The 23,178-nt window shown below is 36.9% G+C and overlaps 1 protein-coding gene across 1 annotated transcript in view; it reads left to right on the forward strand.

Annotated features, from left to right (window-relative positions):
* The window catches only part of LOC106133395 (lysophosphatidylcholine acyltransferase), a 37,198-nt gene extending 14,815 nt beyond the window's left edge, over positions 1-22,383 (forward strand). The window contains exons 3-11 of the mRNA XM_013333104.2: positions 1,179-1,390; positions 10,749-10,861; positions 12,554-12,708; positions 13,928-14,065; positions 14,571-14,696; positions 15,627-15,765; positions 17,355-17,456; positions 18,222-18,363; positions 18,907-22,383. Coding sequence (XP_013188558.1) covers positions 1,179-1,390; positions 10,749-10,861; positions 12,554-12,708; positions 13,928-14,065; positions 14,571-14,696; positions 15,627-15,765; positions 17,355-17,456; positions 18,222-18,363; positions 18,907-18,995 — 1,216 coding nt within the window. The 3' untranslated portion in view covers positions 18,996-22,383. The remainder of the gene's footprint in view (positions 1-1,178; positions 1,391-10,748; positions 10,862-12,553; positions 12,709-13,927; positions 14,066-14,570; positions 14,697-15,626; positions 15,766-17,354; positions 17,457-18,221; positions 18,364-18,906) is intronic.
* Positions 22,384-23,178: the final 795 nt, after the last annotated feature.

Genomic DNA, 23,178 nt, shown 5'->3' on the forward strand with positions numbered 1-23,178 from the left:
CAACTACAAGAGTTTATAAGCCTGTCCCTTAGTCGCCTTTTACGACATCCATGGGAAAGATATGGAGTGGGAAAGATATCCACGGGAAAGATATTTTATTCTAAAGTGTACATGACACACAGTTTGTTATGCATTTTTTATCAGTAGCTACTATTTTTGTGCACCTATCCACTTGCTATTCACTTTAAAAATGTTTTTAAACACTGAAATAGTTTTAAGGTTTTCGCTTTTCATTCGAATATATTTTTCTACTTGTAACTGCGACGAAAATACGAGTGTCTTATCGCAATTTTTTAAGGAACAATCAATATTTTCACGCACCACTAGATTAGTTACGAAATTAGGACGTCAAGTTAATGAACACCGTCAAGTTAATGAACACATTTAATTTGCAAAAGAATTTGTGTTTATTATATTTTATAGTTTACTAATAGACTTTAGAATATCGAACAATAGATATGCTAAATTATTTTTGAAACTATCTGAATGATGCGTGGTGTACTTGCCACTCACGCAATTTTGTGGGAAACTATCATTCTTTTCTACTATTTTCCCTAAAATGGAGTTAATACTTATGAAAAAAAACCAGTAAAAAATGGACATTTATCGCATAAGAACTTAGTAAGTACCTGGGTAGACCGAGCCGTGCTCGTGCCGATGATGTAATGTAGGAAAGCCGTCAAAATTCTTAAAGCTTTAGAAGAACTTTATGGTATAACATTACATACCACAAAATTCTTCCAATAAGTCTCGTCCCAGGAAAAGCTTGGTTTACATGATTATTAATTATGGAAACCTCATAAGGTTGATCACATACTGAGTCTGGCAAGATTATAATCATATTTTTAATTTTTATTAATTAAGAACACTAAAGTTTTAGAGACAATAATTTACACGGTCCTTGGTTATTGTGATTTCTTAAAATACATAGTAATCTCAGAAAATTATCTTAATTTTGTTGAAAAAAAAAAACTAATTATTTCTGTAAAAAGTTCAATTCTTTTACCCAATCAAATCAATCGTTATTCAAAACGGCCATTAATTCTACGTCAAACCCGTTATAAACTTACTTAATCTAATTTAATTACACCATTTCATTCTTTAAGACAGTTCAAAATGTTAGTTACTCGTCTATTTCTACATGAAATTGTAAATTAACATGTTTTTATTTATTCTAGGGCCCTGAAACCCCTAATATGTTTCATCGGGAAAATGTCTTACTTGGCGGGCGGTATGGCTATCACCATCCGCGGCCGGCAGGCGTCTAGGCAAGAGGCGCCCATTCTCGTAGTTGCCCCCCACTCCTCATTCCTAGACAGCTGTATTGTCTATGCCACCAAGATGTCTTCCGTGATCGTCAGGAAAGAGAGCATGGACAATTATGTTGGAAGTACGTGAGTGGGGGTTTTTGGGTGGTGGTGGGGATGTTGGGCTTTTAGGTGTTGGTGGTGGAATTTGTACGCATTGCTTCCTAAGTTTTTGTTGAAAATTTAATATTAACCTTGTATAGGTAAGCCAGAAGTTGTACAATAACCAGCAAGCAACTAATGCTTCAGAAGTTTTTGATGGCGGGTTTTAATCTTAGGAGATTAATTTCTTAAGCATTCTCTATTCAATAACTTTAACCACTGCCCACTTTATGTCTTGTTGTCCTATAAACTTGTTGTTTAGAATCGGAACTTATATCCTAATCCAGTTTGGTTAAGAACTGGCTATAAATTCTGTCACCGCCTATAAGATTCTTCTTATAGCCGCTGGGTTAGCAACCTGTCACTATTTAAATCTCAGTTCTATCATTAAGCCTAACAGCTGAATTTTGCCTGACAGTCTTTTAAGACTCCAGGCTCTAGCTACCCCGCAAGGGATAGGCCAAAGGGACCAGCTACTCTGTAATAAGTACTCAGTAAAATTTGAATATATTTAATAACCTTAACCTTCGTATTTCTAATAACACGCAAAAGGAGTTGCGGGCGTCAACTAGTGGATGAATAAGATAACAATGAAAAAATATTTTTTGGACAATATTACAACGTGAAAATCCAGTTTTCAAGTTTATGGACGGAAACGGAAGAATGGTATTTATATCATTATTATTTATAACTATATATATTTTAACATAATTTTAACAACGATCAGGGTCAGGTCAAAAGTACCCGAAACCGCCGAGCTTGCATGAAGAGAGTTATGAATGTGGTTGAAGCGAAGGAAATATGCAGAGATCGTGGCAAGTGGAAAGAGGTAGTCTCTGCCTACCCCTCCGGGAAAGAGGCGTGATTTTATGTATGTATGTACCTATGTATCATTAAAACTTAGCCTAGTAACTATTTCACATTGAAGGTGTTAAGCAATTTTCAAGTCTAAAGCGTATTTGGCACAGCCTTGGAAAGACCGTCTTTGTGGCCTTTTCACGCTAACAGACCGGGCTAATCCGGAACTTGGTTAGAATAGACAAAATTAATAGGTACCTTCATCCATACAACAAACAATATTACAATGGGACAAAAGAGAAACGTGCTTTGGACGTCTTGAAAGGGTTTAGAGAAACGATTCGTCGCACGTAACAAGCACTTTAAATACATTATTTTGCTTGTTATATTTTATGTCTTTAGAAAATAATATTTTAGAAGTTAAAAACATAAAGCATTCCCGGCAGTGCTGTGTGGTTCCCGGCGCTAATGTAAAAAGAATACGACCACTCCATCGCTTCCACACGGATGTCGTGAAATGCGTCTAAGGGATAGGCTTATAAACTTGGGATTCTTCTTTTAGGCGATGGGCCTGTCACTATTTGAATCTCAATTCTCTATCATCTGAACGTGGCCTATCGGTCCATCAAGACTGCTGGCTCTGTCTACCCCGTACCACGTACGTATGTACGTAGGTACTACCTATTACTAAGGAATAAAGACGTGATCATATGAATGAGCATGCTGGGAAGGTTACAAAATGGATCATTTATTGTATCAACACGATATTTTTTATTTCGATATTCTCACAGCAGAACTCCTATTAATTATTTTATTTATTTTTATTTTATTAATTATGTACTATTAATTATTAATATTACTTAGATAGTTGATATTCTCACGGCAAAACTACTATCAATTATTTTATTACTTTTTATTTAATTTACTATTGACTAGTATAATTAATATTACTTAGATGTGATTTTCGAGTACTTATACAAAGTTAGTTGAGAAAATTCGACCCTTCAAGATGGTAAATTTAGCTTTTGCGTGTTAAAACACCGTTAATTAGGTATTTCGTTGTTCAGTTAAAAATCAATGAACCATATCGTGTGGCATATTTTTTTGTTAAAGTTCACGCGAGCTTAACCTTTAAAGTTTAATTATAAAGGTTACGATTAACCGGTAAATTAATATGAGTAGGTATAACTTGTTTGTTTGTTTGTTTGTTTGTTTGTAATATCTTTATTGCAAAGAAGTAATAATAACTTACGATTGGAGGTAGAAATCGAAACTGCTCTCTTAGCTCTATTTATTTTAAAACTATATGATTTTGCCTGCAACTTCGTCTGCGTGAAATTGACTATTAATTTAAGGTAGGTAGTCAAAGTAAAAAAAAAATGCAGGGTGAAATCTATGTAAGTATACGTGTACCATTTTTATATCATATATAATTATAGTCACGTCAAAGTCAAGGGTCAAGGGATGTACCCTTACGGGGCAGACAGAGCTAACATTCTTGAACAGATTTAAAGGCTGTTACCAGTTTTTAAAAAGAACTTAAGCTATATTGAGCTAAATTCAAATCGAAGCAATAGTTTTTGCATTACATTAAGTCGAATAAAACTTTTCCCATATAAATAAATTAATCTGAACAATCTATTCCTCTCGTCCACATTTCTATTCTAAGTTTTGATAGTTGTGAAGTTGAAGTTGTTGAAGAAAATGCTGCAGTGCAGTTTGTTACCGCTTCTTCTGCACCGACGCCTTGGAAACGGCAGTAAACTTAGTTTTAAGTAATTTATTTGACGTCAACCAATGTTGTGAAACCAAAAGATTTGACAATTATTAAGCGATATAAAGCATCCTATAATAATGAATAAAAATTTTGAATTTGAATTGAATTTTTCAACGAGTATACGAGCAAAGTTTTCTAAGCCTTTCTTACGATTGAAATATTGGTTCAATAAATAACTGAATTCTGTCAACGAACATGCTTTCGCTCTTTTAAAATGTAGACGAACGGTCATCTCGTTGACCCGTTCAAAAACTTCTGGGGTCAAGTTGTATTTGCCTTTCAAAATGGTCCGTTGCTGGTGCGGTAAAAAATGCACGTGTCTAAAACTAATTAATTTAATTATTGAAAGTGAAAACCAAAATCCGTCTGTGTCAAAAAAGTAATTATTCTTATTCATAATGCTATAATGCCATACGATGACGATATAATTGATAATTAAAATTTTAGCGAAAGGACAGGTAAAGAATATCTTTAACCGACGAGCTTGTAGGAAGAGAGTTATGAATGCGGATGAAGCGAGATAAGTAAGCAGGGATTCATTTAAGGCCAAAATGCTGAAAAGCTAGTAAGAATTATTTTACTCTACATACAATACTTACATATAGTGACGTCTATATCCCTTGCGGGGTAGACAGAGCCAACAGTATTAAAAATACTGATAGGTCACGTTCAGCTTAGATAGTCTTAGTATTCAAATAGTGACAGGTTGCTATCCCATCGCCTGTATAAAGAATCCCAAGTGTATAACCCTTTCCATTACGACATCCATGGGAAAGAGATGGAGTGGTCCTATCCTTTTTTATATTGGTGCCGAGAACCACACGGCATTTTTACCTAGTTACCACAAATCTAGAACCAACTGCTGAGTAAATATAGTTCTGCAGTAGGGCTTCGGCATCGCCTGCCCTAAGTCTAGACAAGGTCGCCCACGAAAGGTTCTGCGAGACTTATGTAACAACGATCGATATTTGTTATTTGCTATTGCTCAGGTAACTGTCATGTTTTCATACATCCCACTACTATTATAAAGGCGAAAGTTTGTATGGATGTTTGTTACTCTTTCACGCAAAAACTACTGAACCGATTACCATGAAATTTGGTATGTAGGTAGCTGAAGACCCAGAATAACACATAGGCTACTTTTTATCCCAGAGTTCCCGCGGGATTGATAGGGTTTCCATGCGGACGAAGTCGCGGGCGGCCTCTAGTACATACATACATAAAATCACGCCTCTTTCCCGGAGGGGTAGGCAGAGACTACCTCTTTCCACTTGCCACGATCTCTGCATACTTCCTTCGCTTCATCCACATACATAACTCTCTTCATGCAAGCTCGGCGGTTTCGGGTACTTTTGACCTGACCCTTTACCAGGACGTCAGTATAGCATATTTTACTTACATGATCACGTGGCATCATGACCGGACTGCACCCACCCTCGAGAGTAGTTCCAGGTTTGATATAAATGTGGGAGGGATGTAATATGTGCCATGTGGTTGCCAGCACTAATAGCAAAGAGAAAAGGGCCACTCCATCCCATTTTACATGTCGCAAAAGGCGGCTAAGGGATAGGATTATAAACTTGGGATTCTTCTTTTGAGCGATGGGCTAGCAACCTGTCACTATTTGAATCTCAATTATACCATTAAGCCAAACAGCTGAACGTGGCTAATCAGTCTTTCCAAGACTGTTGGCTCTGTCTTCCCCGTGAATATATATATGTATGTAAATAAAATGTGTAAAGAGTAAACGTAGGTACTATATGCTAATATCTTACTTAACTTCTCGCTAAGTAACAACTTTCTAATTGTGAAATATTATTTTATTTAACGGTAAGCAATGTGATAATGAGACGGGGTCTCCGCCTTATTTGACAGGTGAATTACAGGCTTGTCCGCTTTTATCTCATTATCGTGCCTCCAGCCGCTATGGTTTTGGAGCCTAGGTTTCGCTATTCGGTAACTGTTTTGGCAGTTCAATTGAAATATAGATATAGAATTATTAAAAAAAAAAGGTTTAAAAGTTGGAAAATAAAAGTAAGGAATAAGAAAATAGTTTCCGTTGAAATTATTATGTTAACTAACTAATAAAATTTAATACTGACTTAGTATTAATTTACTTATTACACGTATTATATTTTAAAGTACATATATTTATATGTCATATCGATACAGACATGTTTAAAGGATTGACGTGGTTGCCGTCCGATGAAAATGCTGCAGTGTAGTTTGTTCCGCCGCTTCTTCTACACATGCGCTTTTTAAGCGGTAGTAGTAATAATAAGATTTTAGTGATGTGACGTCAATAAGTGATACCTTGTATCCAATTTTGGAAATTATTCTATTCTATTCTATTCTGCATCAGCAGAGAATTTTTATAATCCAAAATAAAAACAACTTAACACCCTCCCTTTTCATTCACAGTCGGTTAAAACTAAAGTGGTCGTAAGGCTATGCCTTGTAGACTTAATTGTAGCAAATAGATCGATATCAATTAGTTATTAGTATTTATTACTAAAGGTGTTTACAAACACTCAAGTCATCATCACCTTGGTTTTTTGTTAGACGAATATTATCTTTATTTCAATTTATGTAAGGTTTATTTGATTGTGGTATGGGAATGCCATGTGACGTAATGATTTGCTAATTTCTATTTTTTTGTTGGTCTTGGTATGGCGTATGCCTTTCACGACATCCATGGAAAAGGAATAGGGTGGTCATATTCTTTTTTTTATTGGTTCCGGGAACCACACGGCACATATTTTCTCACATACATATTTTCTCTGTTTGTATGTAGGTATGCGCTAAACTCGGAAAACTGTGAACGGATTTTGTTCCTGTTTCAAATTTTGGAAAGACGGTTTTTTTTAAGAAGGTTTTTTAAATACTATGGCTATACCGTGCGAAGCCGGGGCGGGTCGCTATTTACATAATAAAATGCATCAAGCTGCAATCAGTCTAAATAACTTTAACCTTTCATTGCGCAATAATACAAGTGTTAAGTTATATCACATGTCATACAGATTTTTAATGCCATAATCATTTGTGAATTCTCGGTAAATACTTCAATCCACTTTCCACTTTCTGTGTCACGACGGACAGTGAAATCTGTGATGTGATAACACTTTAGTTGAGTGGTTATGACGTCCGCCGTTGATCGATGAGTCTTGGTTTCAAATTCTTAGGAACAATTATGACCAATTGAGTATATTCATTCATTCATATCATCACGTCTATATCCCTTGCGGGGTAGACAGAGCTAACAGTCTTAAAAAGACTGATAGGCCACGTTCAGCTGTTTGGCTTAATGAAAGAATTGAGATTCAAATAGTGACAGGTTGCTAACCTGTCACCTAATAGAAGAATCCCAAGTTTATAAGCCTATCCCTTAGTCGCCTTTTACGACATCCATGAGGAAAAGATGAAGTGGCCCTATTCTTTTTTCTAATGGTGTCGGGAACCACACGGCACATGTATATTATTGACTTTATGTAGGTACTTCTCATGATGATGAGAGATATTTTTTAAAAAGAGAACAATTTTTTTTTATTTATTTATGTACACAGAATTAGGTATATACTACTCTGTCAAGAAAGTAGCAGGAAAAGATCAATAATACACAAACTGTTTGTTATTCATCCAAATTTATTTTATCACCTTCAAAATATGCTCCTTTAGAAACGATACACTTACGCCAACGAATAATCCAATCATCAAAACATTTTTTAAACGCTGTTTCCGGAATTGAGGTCAGTTCTCGCCGCGAATTCTCTTTTATGTCTTCTACCGATTGAAAACGGGTGCCACGAAGTGGTAATTTGAGTTTAGGAAAAAGAAAAAAGTCGGCTGGAGCCATATCTGGTGAATATGGTGGTTGCTCGATGGTATTTGTTGAGTGTTTGGTTAAAAATTCGTTCACAATGATGGCCTTGTGCGAAGGTGCATTATCATGGTGCAAAATCCAAGAATTTTCTTTCCACAAATCTGGCCTTTTTCGTCGGATTTGCTCTCTTAAACGCCGCATAACACTCAAATAATATTCCTTATTTACCGTTTGACCTTCCGGCAAGAATTCCGAGTGCACAACACCGCGATAGTCAAAGGAAACAGTCAACATGACTTTGACTTTTGAACGACTTTGGCGTGGTTTTTTCGGTTTCGGTTCAGTTGGAAGGCGCCACTCCGAAGCTTGTTGACTAGTTTGCATGTCAAACTCGTAAACCCACGTCTCGTCACCAGTAACAATGCGTTTCATGAATGTTGGGTCGGAATTGACTCGTTCTAGCATGCCCTCAGCGACTCTCATGCGATTGAGTTTTTGAAAAAAATTCAGGTCTTTTGGGACTAGCCGAGCGGCAACATGTTTCATACCCAAATTATTAGTTAAAATGGTACGGATCGACTCGTGAGATACAGAAAGTTCGGTGGCTATCTCTCTCAAAGTTGAATGAGGATTTTCAGTCACTATTTCCTTCACTTTTGCGATGTTAACTTCAGTTGCAGACGTTGATGGCCTACCAGAGCGAGGCAAATCTTCCATCACATCTCGACCGCTTTTGAACGCTTTGTACCACTCATAAGCACGAGTTTTTGATAAAGTCGATTCACCGTAAGCCTTCTGTAACATTTTCAGTGACTCCGAACACGATATTCCATTGGCAATGCAAAATTTAAGACAAACTCTTTGTTCGATGTTTTTATCCATTATGAAATTAGCAATACACACTAGATATGATATAACTAAAAATAGCACTGTATTTAATGTAAACAACAGATGCAACTCAAACTCCGCGCCAAAATGGAAAACAGTTGTGCCAATCTAACATGAACAAAAAAAAAAAACAAATTTTTGAATTTGGAACCATAAATAAATAATCCATTCCCGATACTTTTCTGACTGAATGTACAGCAGCATTAAATACAGTTATTCTAATACAAAGGTGCTACTTATATCAAAAGAAATCTCTTCCAGTAGACCCGTGAGAAGAGAGATGAATTTTGGAGCGTATTAATTATACTACGCGTAGTAGCAAACCATTCGTTCAATTTCCATTGTTAAAATAGATTAAAATATTTTAATTAAATTAGATATAGAAAATTAGATACTTCAGACGGATCCTAGTATGAATAGTTCTCCATTACAGTTGGTCTGATTACTGTTGGTGATAGCTTTTAAATGGTTTAATTTTTTACCGTCTTCAGAAAAAATGGTGGTTAACAGTTAGACCTGCATGTACCTATGTATGTTTGTTTGTACGCGAGTAACTCGCGTTTCGCTGAAACGATTTTTCACATTATATTAATCTCAATTCTATTAGTAAGCCAAACAGCTGAATGGGGCCTATCAGTGTTTTCAAGACTGTTGGCTCTGTCTACCCCGCAGTGGATATAGACGTGATTATATGTATGTATGTTTGTATTATACAGATTGATATAGTATGTATGTAATCACATGATTACATCATGATTGAGGTATTCCTGGGCCCATAACCTAATAAAAATGAAACAATAGGTCGCGACAGATTGATATTTTTTTTTTTTAGTAGTACCATGTATCACATTTAAATAATGAATTATAGGTTTTATGCAACAAACAGTAAATGAGTATGGCAATAGTTTGCGTGCCTTTTTATGCCATACTTTTTATACGCCGACCTATTTAAACGCTAATTTGTTTTACAAGATGGTATTTTAGCCTGCATTGCAGTATGTGCGGTAAATGAAAGAGCTAACATATCAGAAATGACCATTCTTCAGTTCTACTAGTACTTAGGTCAAAAGGCAAAAAAGGTACGGTACTTTCAACTTTAAAAAACAATCTCTTAAAGATCTCCTCATGGGATATGACCGCCATTACAATATTTACGTCGCGCTGCCGACTTGTCGTTTGAATACATGCCGCCCGCTAGGATTCCTACGCTTCTTGTTTTTGTTGGATAATTAAGTAAAATTTTAACCCTAATTTTTTTAAAATAATTATTTGGAAAGAGAATCAGATGAGTGACTGAAGGCACCCTTTCAATAAAGCGATTTACCAGACACCCTGTATAAAAGACAGATTTAAGTCTTCTATGGGAAAGGCTAGGTTTATTTTTCTTGCCATGGGAAGCCGTATTTGAAACTAACAAAACCACACGCTGTCAAAATTTCTTGGATTTTATTTTTTGTCTATTTGTTTTTTGGACGTTTATATTGTATGTGTAATAGGCGAAATTACCTTTTGTAGTAGGTACTTTCAAAAGTAGTTTGAGTATACAGGTAAGACCATATCTGAATAATAGCTTTATAATTCTAAGATTATAGATTTTTGTAAGTGAGATAAGTGTAAGTCTAACATTGCGCATGCGCATCAGTTTATTTTTAATTTTATGCATGATAGATAGATATTAAAATTAGTTTTATATTAGTTACGTACATTCACTGTAGTGTTAGTATTCACCATGTTTAAGATAAATTTAAACGAATATTTCTAGCTTTGTGTATTTAACCAACTACTTAATTGATTTAAAACTCATATGTTTTACTTATATGGACAAATATTTAAAACTAAATTTACTGATGCAGCAAATTTGTGCAACTTTATCGAAAAATGTTGATTACTGGCAACTTTTTTCAAATCTTCTTGGAACAAATACATTTTTTTTTCAAAACTCCGTTGATGGATAACGAGAGTAGTTTGAAAGAAAATATATTTTTTTTTATTTTAAAAGTATCCATGTATTATAAGAGACATATCTATAAAAGCAAAATAAATACGTATATTCCAGAGCTGATAAACTACACGCAGCCGGTGTATGTGTGGCGTGATGACCCCAACTCCAGGCAGAACACCATCAAGGAGATCATCGAGAGAGCCACCTCCAAAGAGGACTGGCCACAGGTAAGAAGACAATACCTACTTTAACTCACACAGTGGGGATTAAAGACCTAATTCTTTGCCCTCCTGGCGTAAGCACCGGTTATATCTTCACCACTCTGGAGACGAGCCCGGGGTAAGCCCTGGTGACACGAAGCGACTCCCATCTGACCTCCATAACCTTTGCATTGGTGTCGAAATGCGAAGTCGCCACGCAATATCCAATATCGCACATCAATCATATAGTCACAAACCTAAAGCAGATCAATGGCACCTGATACTAAAAACATAGCTCTAAATAAATAGCGATGATGGTTATCTGTATTAAATAGCAGAGACCCATCAACGCTACAGTAATATCCAGTATACCCATTTAATAACCAATGTATTGCCAACCAAACAATTTAGCGTATCAAAAAAAAAACTTTGCATTGGAACCTAACCCGTATTGGATCATTGTGACATCGTTACGATGCCATCCTTACATACCGGTACATAGAATTCTGCTTAATCTTAGCACAAATAGAGAAAAGAATAGGGCCACTCCATCTTTTTCCCATGGATGTCGTAAAAGACGTAGGGATAGGCTTATAAACTTGGGATTCTTCTTTTAGGCGACAGGCTAGCAACCTGTCACTATTTGAGTCTCAATTCTATCATTAAGTCAAACAGCTGAACGTGGCCTATTAGTCTTTTTAAGACTGTTGGCTCTGTCTACCTCCAAGGGATATAGATGAGATTACATGTATGTATAAAAGTGGTATGTAAGTATGGTTGTATAATGATGTCGCAAGTGATATTTGTGACACCATCATGGTACATTTTGTTTTCATCTTGTACCTTAATTCTGAGATTTATTTATAATTTTTTTAAGCTGCGCATAAATACTGCGCAGAAAACGAATAGTAGTTTGAATATTATTTTTCTTAGAGGTAATATGTAACTTTTGTTCACCTTACTTTTTCTTTACAATATGTGTGTGCGAAATTTTAAGAGAAGCATGCTGCAAAAACATGCTATGCTATTTGAAGGCTCTATGATCTGTTTAAGCGGTGACACGATACTTTATCAAGATATCAACGCCATAGTTACTTATATAAATAACCAAATAAATAAGATTGGACATTATATAACATTAGGAATAAAAGGCATCACGAATCATTCAAAATAAGGGCTTGCTTTCTCTACTCTCAAACTAATAATACGAAATCAAAGAGACCGCTATCTTTGTAACTATTCAACAAGTGATTGATCAATTTAATTGCTTGTTGTTATCAAAATTGTTTGATTACCGATGCAATTTATTATTGAATAAGTAGGCGGTGAAATTTTTGGAATGTTATATCATGTACAATACAATAAAAAATATCTTTATTGCTCAAAAAATATATATACATATACGTATTAGAAACATACATTACGAACATGTAAATATGAAAATGGTCTCTGTGGCGCAGCGGTAGTGCGCTTGTCTGTGTCACCGGAGGACCCGGGTTCGAATCCCGGCCAGGGCATGTTGAGAAACGAACTTTTTCTGATTGGCTTGGGTCTTGGATGTTTATTTATTATAAAATATAGTATCGTTGGTTGGTGGGTAGGGAAAATTATTCATCATTGAGGGTTTCAATGATGCCCAAAATAACTATTCCACGCGGACAAAGTCGCGGGCGCAGCTAGTATCTATCAAAATATGTGTATCTCCCCATTGATTTCCAGGTCCTGATCTTCCCTGAAGGCACATGCACCAACCGCTCCTGCCTCATCACGTTCAAACCCGGCGGGTTCTACCCGGGAGTGCCGGTGCAGCCGGTCATCATCAGGTATCCCAACGCCAGAGACACCGTCACTTGGACCTGGGAGGGACCTGGCGCGTAAGTTACTCAGATCAGAACTAGGTACCATTCTATTTTAGCTGTTGTTGTGTGACATTTGCAGACTTTTATGATTTGGTGATCGTTAGTTAAATATATATAAAAAAAGAATAGGACCATTCCGTTTCATTCCCATGGATGTCGTAAATGGCGACTAAGGGATTGGCTTATAAATTTGAGATTATCCTTTTAGGCGATGGGCTAGCAACCTGTCAATATTTGAATCTTAATCTCATCATTAAGCCAAACAGCTGAACGTGGCCTATCAGTCTTTACAAGACTGCTGGCTTTGTCTACCCCGCTAGGCATATAGACGTATTTATATGTACGTATGTATGTATGTATGATCGTTAGTTCTAATCACGCATTTTATTTTATAAATGCTGGTAGTTCACTGGTAGGCTTTTAGTTTTATGCTTCTTAATCTGAGTAAAAATCAAGTGGAAGGCTCAGAAATTAAGGATTCTTGCAGGTTACTAGTATACCTGTCCCTGTAATTAAATCCCAATCTCATAATTAAGGCAGCCAGCCAAATGTGATTTTTTTTGCTCCTCAAAGTTGAAGCGTGATGTTATATAGCCTAAAGCCTTCCTCGATAAATAATCTATTAAACAAAAAAATATTTTTTTTTTCAATTCGAACCAGTAGTTCCGGAGATTAGCGCGTTCAAACAAACAAACAAACTCTTCAGCTTTCTAATATTAGTATAGAGTACCCGGTTGACCGAGCTTTGCTCGGTTTACCAGAGATGGCGCTGATATAGTTTCTAAAACGCGGTTTTTAAAATGTTTATATATCTTGGGAACCGAGCTTTTCTCGAACCTAGGACCTTCCTTGAGCCGAAAAGCCCCTAATCTGTAACTTTCATGAAAGTCGTTGGAGCCGTTTCCGAGATCCTGATTATATATATACAAGAATTGCTCGTACAAATATATTAGACTAGAGGCCGCCCGCGACTTCGTCCGCATGGAAACCCTATCAATCCCGCGGGAACTCTGGGATAAAAAGTAGCCTATGTGTTATTCTGGGTCTTCAGCTACCTACATACCAAATTTCATGGTAATCGGTTCAGTAGTTTTTGCGTGAAAGAGTAACAAACATCCATACATCCATACAAACTTTCGCCTTTATAATAGTAGTAGGATACATAACAGTAAAAGGTAGCAACAGTCTATGTGTTAAGTAGCGGCCCAACTGGTAATGAAATATTTTGTTACAGGCTTAAGCTGCTTTGGCTTACGCTGACTCAAGTGCACAGCTCGTGTGAGATCGAGTTTCTGCCTGTTTACTATCCCACTGAGGATGAGAAGAGGGACCCTAAACTGTATGCCAGCAACGTTAGGAATGTCATGGCCAAGTGAGTTTCTTTTTTTTTTTATTTGTGAACATCATGCACGGTGTCCAAAATTTGCGGACTATTCTGATTATTTTTATCTTTTTGAATACTAGTAGTGAGTATATAATTCTGATCACATAGGTACTTCATAACCAATTAATCATACATATACTGCTGAACTAAAACATAAATTAAGTATGTATATATCCAATATTATGTAATAATAAAAAAAGTGTTTCGTTGGTTGGTGTGCCGTGTGGTTCCCGGCACCAATACAAAAAAGAATAGGACCACTACATCTCTTTCTCATGGATGTCGTAAAAGGCGAATAAGCAACCTGTCACTATTTGGATCTCAATACCATAATTTAGCCGAGTAGTTGAACGTGGCCATTCAGTATTTTCGGGACTGTTGGCCGAGTTTGCCGGGACAACTACTATTTTATAAAGTTAGCGTGTTCATGATTTACTACTACCTTAAATATGCCACGCGATTAACCAGACCCTGTATATACGTGCATTTCCAGAGCCCTGGGTGTGCCTGTGCTGGACTACACATACGACGACTGCAAGCTGGCGGCCCGGGCCAAGCAGCTGGGCATTCCCGGAGCCACCGCCGCCCGGGAGGTCAGCGAGCTGAGGGGACAACTCGGGTACAGTACTACCACTATAATAAATAACACCGTATGTACCTGCGCAGATGTCAATTTTTGTCATGGCGCGAAAATCTTTGCGCCAATCATCGTGCGCCATTTGAACGCGGGATCAAAACCGTTCGCTATTGGCTAATTGCGTACGCGCCATGTCTGGAGTTCACAGGAGCGCCACAAACGGTAATGAGCGAGATACACGACTCCTGTTGTTTTGGGATTTAAAATCCTATGAAGTGGCAATAAGTTCGTTATTTCACTAATGTTTTCATTCGGCCAGATTCGGCGGTCGGTTGTACTATTCTGCGCCGTCGAACAATGCCGATGTAACTTATAAAAGTGGAAGACTTGTAAGTCTGTAGAGGGCGCCACTGAATTGTTTGTCCTCTTTGATGTCCTCGGCCCTTACGTTCATACATACATAAAATCATGCCTCTTTCCCGGAGGGGTAGGCGGAGACTTTCGTCTTGCCACTTGCCGCGATCTCTGCATACTTCCTTCGCTTCATCCACATTCATAATTCTGTTCATGCAAGCTCGGCGCTCTGTTGTCGGCCCAAGTAGGAACTATTGTGATAATTATGTCTCTAGCTTGCCGTGTGGTTCCCGCACCAATACAAAAAAAGAATAGGATCACGCCATCTCTTTACCATGGATATCGTAAAAGGCAACTAAGGCACGATTGCGATTCTTTTCTTAGGCGATGGGCTAGCAACCTGTCACTATTTGGATCTCAATTCTTTCATTGAGCCAAACAGCTGAACGTGGCCTATTAGTCTTTTTAAGACTGTTAACTCTGTCTACCTCGCCAGGATTATGGCTATATCAGCTATTTGGCTTTATGATAGCATTGAGATTCAAATAGTGACAGGTTGCTAGCTTATCTGTATGTATGTATGTATGTATCGTAAACGGGATCCCTCCCCCGTTGCAGCCTGGAGCGCTCCCAGCTGGAGCTGCAGCTGGCGGCGCAGGGCTCCCGCGCCCGCTGGGTGGCGCCCGAGGAGTTCGCCCAGCGGCTGGGGGTGCCTTACAATGCTCAATCGCAGAGACTGTTCGACATATTTGTACAGGTGAGATTTTGCAGCAAACGAGACATGATAGTGCCGTGTGTGTGCCGTTCCCGGCACCATTAAAAAAAAGAATAGGACCACTCCGTATCTTTCCCATGGATGTCGTAAAAGGCGACTAAGGGATAGGCTAACAAACTTGGGATTCTTTTTTAGGCGATGGGCTAGCAACCTGTCACTAGTTGAATCTCAATTCTATCGTTAAGCCAAATAGCTGAACGTGGCCATTCAGTCTTTTCAAGACTTTTGGCTATGTCTACCCCGCAAATGATATAGACGTGACCATATGTATGTATGTATGAGACAGGAACATTGTCACGAGTGAAGCGTTATAAAAACCTCTGTTTGGATTTGTAGACGTGTAGTGAAATCCGAGGATAAGATCTGATCAAATGGAGAGTAGAAGTCGGAAGGCGGACCCCGGGTCCTGGTACGGTTCTGTGGAGGGTGCTAACGGTAACACGCAGATATGAGAGAGAGAGAGATTCAAGTGACTTTTCGTTAATTTGACCACTCGTTTATAGGTTCATATAGGTATATCATACATGAACGCGGCCTCATAGTATCTTCTTGACTGTAGGCTCTGTCTACTGTAAGGGTTAAAGACGTGTTGATCGTAAGTAATATGATAAATGCGAAACTAAGTTTTTGTTTTTTTTTGGTACAAATTACACTGATTGAGATACTAACTCAACGATACTATATTTTAAAATAAATAATTAATATAGATAAACATCCAAGACCCAGGCCAATCGGAAAAAGTTCTTTTCCCATCATGCCATGGCCGGGATTCGAACCCAGGACCTCGGATGTCACAGACAAGCGTATTACCGCTGCGCCACAGAGGCCGTCAACCGAGTTTGTTTGTTTGTAATATCTTCACGCGTTATCTACTGAAAAATCTTCTTTAAATTTTGCATAAAATATATATTGGAAGTGTTTTTCCTGCTGGCGCATCTCCTCTTACCAGTGGTCGATTTGTTCGGGCGAAGTATCAGCATCCTTTGCAGCATTCCATCCTTGGGGAGGGTGTCATTTTGAAGAGCGTTTCATTCTGTTCTTTAAGGGCAATCTGTGTCTGTTTTTAAGAGCGTTCCGTTCTGTTCCTCGAAGGGGGTTGAATGCTCAGTTAGTTTGTAGCTTTTTATTTAAATTAAGAATGATGTGCAAAAGTGCCTGCGAAAGCCTATTTTCTAAATAAAATATTGATTTTGATTTTTTGATTGAAAGAGTCTGGAGAAGAACATAGGTTTACTTTTATCCCGGTAAACACTAAAGTTCCCGTAGGATTCGCAAAAAAGTTTTATTCTTTTGTAGGTGGGGATCAACTCGCGCGGGCGGCGCTGCAAGTAACATACATACATACATACATAAAATCACGCCTCTTTCCCAGAGCGGTAGGCAGAGACTACCTCTTTCCACTTGCCACGATCTCTGCATACTTCCTTTGCTTCATCCACATTCATAACTCTCTTCATGCAAGCTCGGCGGTTTCGGGTACTCTTGACCTGACCCTTTACCAGGACGTCTTCAATTTAAGTAACAGCTAGTATTTATATTATGTCTTTATAATTATGATCTTATGTTTCCAGCGCGCGAGTGGAATGGTATACTTCCCTGACTACCTGCTGTGCGCCTGCTTCCTATCCCTACAACACTCATCTATAGCGCAGCTCCTGTCGTACGCTTTCAAGGTAATTACATGCTTTTATACATGCATATGGTCACGTCTATATCCCTTGCGGGGTAGACAGAGCCAACAGTCTTGAAAAGACTGAATGGCCACATGGAATTGAGATTCAAAAGGTGACAGGTTGCTTCCCAAAAGAATCCCAAGTTTGTAAGCCTATCCCTTAGTCGCCTTTTAAGACATCAATGGGAAAGATATGGAGTGGTCCTATTACGATACTATATATTACAATAAATACTTACGTAGGTAGAGATGTTCTAGCAAAAGGCCTAGTCAAGAGAAAAAAAAACCGCCGAGCTTGCATGAGGAGAGTTATGAATGTCGATGAAGCGAAAGAAGTATGCAGGGATCATGGCAAGTGGAAAGATGTGGAGTCTGCCTCCTCCGGGAAAGAGGCGTGATTTATGTATGTACTAGAGGCCGCCCGCGACTTCGTCCGCATGGAAACCCTATCAATCCCGCGGGAACTCTGGGATAAAAAGTAGCCTATGTGTTATTCTGGGTCTTCAGCTACCTACATACCAAATTTCATGGTAATCGGTTCAGTAGTTTTTGCGTGAAAGAGTAACAAACATCCATACATCCATACAAACTTTCGCCTTTATAATAGTAGTAGGATGTATGATAAATATCTAATACCTAGGCCACTCAGAGAAAGTTCATTCCGCATCATGCCCTGGTCGGGATTCGAACCCGGGACCTCCGGTGTCACAGACAAGCGCAATACCGCTGCGCCACAGAGGCCGCTAATAATGATGACGAATTCCAGCTATACGACCAATCCTGCGGCGGCCGCCTGAATCTGTCATCATTTGAGGAAGTAGCCACACGTTGCCTGGGACTTTGCCAAGAAGACGCCTTGCATACCTTCCGACAGGCAGACCTTGACGAGAAGGGATACATCACTTACGGTGAGTACGGTAACATTTACGGTTCCTTACATGGTAATCCAGGGATTTTGGACAAAAGGTGCACCCCGGATTGCTTTCCAAAGAGGTCATTATGTAATGGGCATTGACGCCAAGAGAAAGAAGAGATGATAATACAAGAGGCCTTGGTTTGCTAAGGTAGGGTTAAGCATACGCGCTGTGATTGGCTGGTGGCGTGTGACGTTTGATATGTCGCCATAGATTCTTCCCTGCTATTGGTTGTCGCGTTGTAGTAGTCGCGGCGAGTGACGTGAGTCAAGTCGCCATGCCCGTTAACTTTTACTCCCGTTGGGATTTCGGGAAATCCTCTCTTAGTACACCGCTAGACCATATAAGGTCACGTCAAATTTCAAGTTTCGTGACCCAGCGGTTTGGGCTGCGCGTTGGCAGTCAGTCAGTCACTCAGTAACGGAATTGTTTTTGTACTTATATATAGAATAGATATATAAATATAGAACTAAAACAAGAGACAATGGAAGTAGTTAAAGTTTGCTTTTAATAATTAACGAAAAATTTAATTTTCAGACGAGTTCATATCCTACGCTCAGAAGAAATCAGAGTTATCGTTCATATTCGCGAGTGACACATCACACCATAAGCCGAAGGCGCAGTGAGGGTCGCAGGTTCACATCCCGACCGTGTCCAGTCAAGTGCCGTGAGCACAGAGCACGGTAGCGGTCGCCGCGTGCTTTATTCTGTGGCTGAAGAGCTGTATTTAAACTGAGATGTAATTAAAATTGACACTGGCAGGAATTTTTGTGAGAGGCTTTTAAACAAGTTTGATTGCCACAACGACGTAAAAAATGTTGGTACTTATTTCTCTCTTTTTCAGCACAGAGTACGGCAGCGCTATTTGTTCTGTGGCCGAGAGATGTGCATTTGCGTCAATTAGAACTGTAGGTATTTAAAAAACAATTATAAAAGGCGAATAATTTGAAACTTCGAATGACCGCGAGCTGTCAAACGGCCGTTTCAATATCGCCGTCTCATAATAACTGTATATGTTGAACAAGAATAGCGATAATAAAAGTGCGTTTGACGCATAATTACAAATTCCTCATACGACATTTTACGCACCAAAATTTTATTGGATTTACTCGTTTCAAATATGGCTTCCCAAGATTGAATACAAAATGCTTGCTTAATTAACTTAGACTTTATTAGAACTTATATTTTTAAGCGTGAAATTATGTGAATAGTAAATGATGTGTATTGATATTTATTTGGGCGAGTAATTCATGATTATGACATAATTATGATGATGATAGAAAGAAGCTATTAATATAGTCAGAAATGCAAATGGACAATGAATAAGTATGTCTTATTTACTCTCTCTTTCTAACTTCTTAACTAGCTTTTTGCCCGCAGCTTCGACTGCGCGATTTTAGCGCAAACAAAAGTTTATTATATGTAAGTAAAAACTATATTATATGTATTATAAGGTATTCTATTATTCATATTTTTCTTATTATTTTTTTTAACACTCATTGCACCATTGTACGTCCATATCAGTTTGGTCCAAAGGTTCGACTGGCAGAGAATGCCTTGTGGCATTAAGTCCACCTGTTGTACATTTTCGTGCATAAAGTTTAAATAAATAAAAAAAGTGTACAGTTCTTTCTCAAAACCCACGAGAACTATAATTTTTACCGAGATGATGTCCTTCGCCAGATTCTTAATTATATATACGCGAAATTTCAAGAAGATTAGTTCTGTAATGACGCGTGAAATGATAACAAACATACAAACTAACTTTCGCATTTGTATTGCTAGTTAGGATCAAAGATTTAGAAAGGGCGGGAAAATAAGACATATCTTGTCAACGATCGCGAACAAATCATAATAGATATGAAATAGAATAGTCGACATCTTGTATTTACGCCATGTTTTAATGTGATAATTTTAAGAAAAAAAAAACATCTAACCGGTTTACCTATAGTAGTACAATTTTTTTTGTGAGATTGAGTTGAGATATGAATATAGAGATTATTTTTATTTATTTTGATTTTTGTAAATAGTGAATAAGATTAAAATTACGTAGCTTCCTACCAGTTTTCCTTTTTTACTAGAATATACATACGTAGTTAATATTATATATTTTTGTAACATAAGTCACTATAACATTTTTTTTATTATAAAAAAATTGTCTATGTCTTCTACTTTTCTTACTTCGATTTTTAAATATAAGATTAATTTATTGATCTAAATATTAATGAAATTTATTTGATAAATTTATATACATTTATTTAAGTTACAAATACTTTTGGTAAGTAACTTAAAAAAAAATGTATATTGTTATTATATTTACCGTTAAACTATTTAAGGCTAATAAAAGACGCTACTTAGATTTATAAAACATCTCGTGTATTAAAATTATTAAGTATAAAACGTGTGAGATAGTCAAAAATCAGTTAAGTACATTCTTAAGAATAATTAGATATACATTTTACGAAAAAATGTGTACATTTTTATTCCTCATGACTGTACTAGCGCTGGTTTTTAGGATTTTTTCAAGTAAAATGACTATTTTATAAGAAATTTGACATTATTTTGATAGAAAACCACTTTCCTGCTGATAAATCATGTTTATTTCGCTAAGTTAATTCTATTTGTTTTCTATAAATCATGGCATTGGTGAAATTGCCGAAGTCAAACTTGAAGGTGTACAAATTTTGCAAATTATACCTACCATACTTATGGTGAAATAATGTATCATAATGTAACCTCAGTTTCAACAAATACAATTTTATTTATATTGACAAAACATCTTAAAAAAATATAGATGGGAAATAGTTAACTTAGGTGTGTGTATTTATTCTAGCTTTCAAAATTGCCTTAGGCTAGTCCATTGTTAATATATTGTATAATACGCGGCACGTAAATTGACTTATTTCTTCACAGTAAATTTATGACTCTACCAACCTATTGGTTAACTGAGCCCAATCTTGGGAGAGGGTGGGCTGTAATATCTTTTTCGTGACTCCTTAAAAAGAGGGTTGCTGTAATACTTTTATATTTTTTTCGTGAGTACTTAAAAGTTATTTTTACTCACTACTCACACTCCTAATATGTATAGTTGGGCTTCATCGCATTTATAAATAATACGTAACGTACCTTTATTTTATCTCGGTCGTTTCGAATCATGTTACAACGATCCGTGGTCACTAACATGATTCGAAACGTCCGACATAAAATAAATGTTAACTACGTCCGCGTTTAAAACCTGTATTATTGATAAATAGTATAATTCAAGTGCCGTGTGGTTCCCGGCACCAATACAAAAAAGAATAGAACCAGTCCATTTCTTTCCCATGGATGTCGTAAAAGGCGACTAAGGGATAGGCTTACATACTTGTGATTCTTTTTTTTGGCGATGGGCTAGCAACCTGTCACTATTTGGATCTCAATTCCATCATTAAGCCGAGCAGCTGAATGTGGCCATTTAGTCTTTTCTGGACTATTGGCTCTGTCTACCCCGTAAGGGATATAGACGTGACTATATGTATGTATGTAGTATAATTCAACGCGATAGTATAAAATCAGTCAATGATCCTCGCATATCACGGAATGATAGCCACAACCCTGAAATCCAAATTCTTTTGTGTAAGAAAATCCTACTGTCCTTAGGGTCTCATAAATTGTAACTTTTTTTTTGGTTACTTTCAAACAACTCAAAGCGGAATGATAAGCATTTTTAGCGCTTGTGTACTAAGCTCTGAAGCCGCCATATTGTTTCATCTTATGTGCCGTTTATTGTTTCTTTATTTATAACCTTATTTATTTCACTAACCTATTTCATTCAATGGAATAGTAAAATTTAATATAAAGTTTTGTAACTTTTGACGAAGGCTCTTAGTGTTAAATTAGGCATAGTTGTTATGTTTTTAAATGTTTTATTTTAATTTATATCCACTGTTTTATACAATGTTTGTTATTTTATTTTCTTGCTAGACATTCCTATGCTGTTTTAAATTTAGTACTTAAGTGATTAGACTTACGTATTTGTTTGGAATAAAAATGATGTAAGTAACTTAACCGCTTTTATTTAACGTATTGAGACCGCTCTGTAAGCGTTATGAAGTACCTTTTTTATTAAGTACTTTCCCTGTAATTTTTTCAAAGAGAACGTTTAATTTTCATAAAACTTTATTTATATTTTCGAGGAGCTAAACAAATAATAGTTTTAATAAAAACCGTGGCCTGCATTTCTAGTGAGTAGGGTGTGTGTATAATAAATATACTGCCACATTGGTAAACTGATAAGTGAGAATATTTCTAAATTATTATTTATTTATCAACTATCTATCTACTATTATGTAATATATAAATAACAATCAAATTGATTAAAAATATACATTTATATATATTTTTTCCACATATTTATTAACGCAAAAAATTCCCATGACATTTTCGAGAAAAACCAAACAAAAATTATATTTTTAACCGAAATAAGTTCCCTGCATTTCCAGTGCGTACATTGGCTTGTGTATTATAAAGATTCTGTCACACTGGTAAATTTATTGATAAAAATATACATTTTTATATACCTACATATTTTTTCAACATATTTATTAAAGCAAAAAAAAATCCCATGACATTTTCGAGAAAAACCAAACAAATTACATAGATATATTTTTAACCGAAATCAGTTCCCTGCATTTCCAGTGCATACGGCTTATGTATTATAAAGATCCTGTCACACTGGTTAGTAATGTCTGTGAATGCCGCCAGCATTTTCTCATACAATATCAAGTACCATATAAAGTGAGTTCTGGTCGGAAACCAGGACATTGTGGC

This window comes from Amyelois transitella, chromosome 11 (genome assembly GCF_032362555.1).
Source record: "Amyelois transitella isolate CPQ chromosome 11, ilAmyTran1.1, whole genome shotgun sequence".
NCBI lineage: Eukaryota > Metazoa > Arthropoda > Insecta > Lepidoptera > Pyralidae > Amyelois > Amyelois transitella.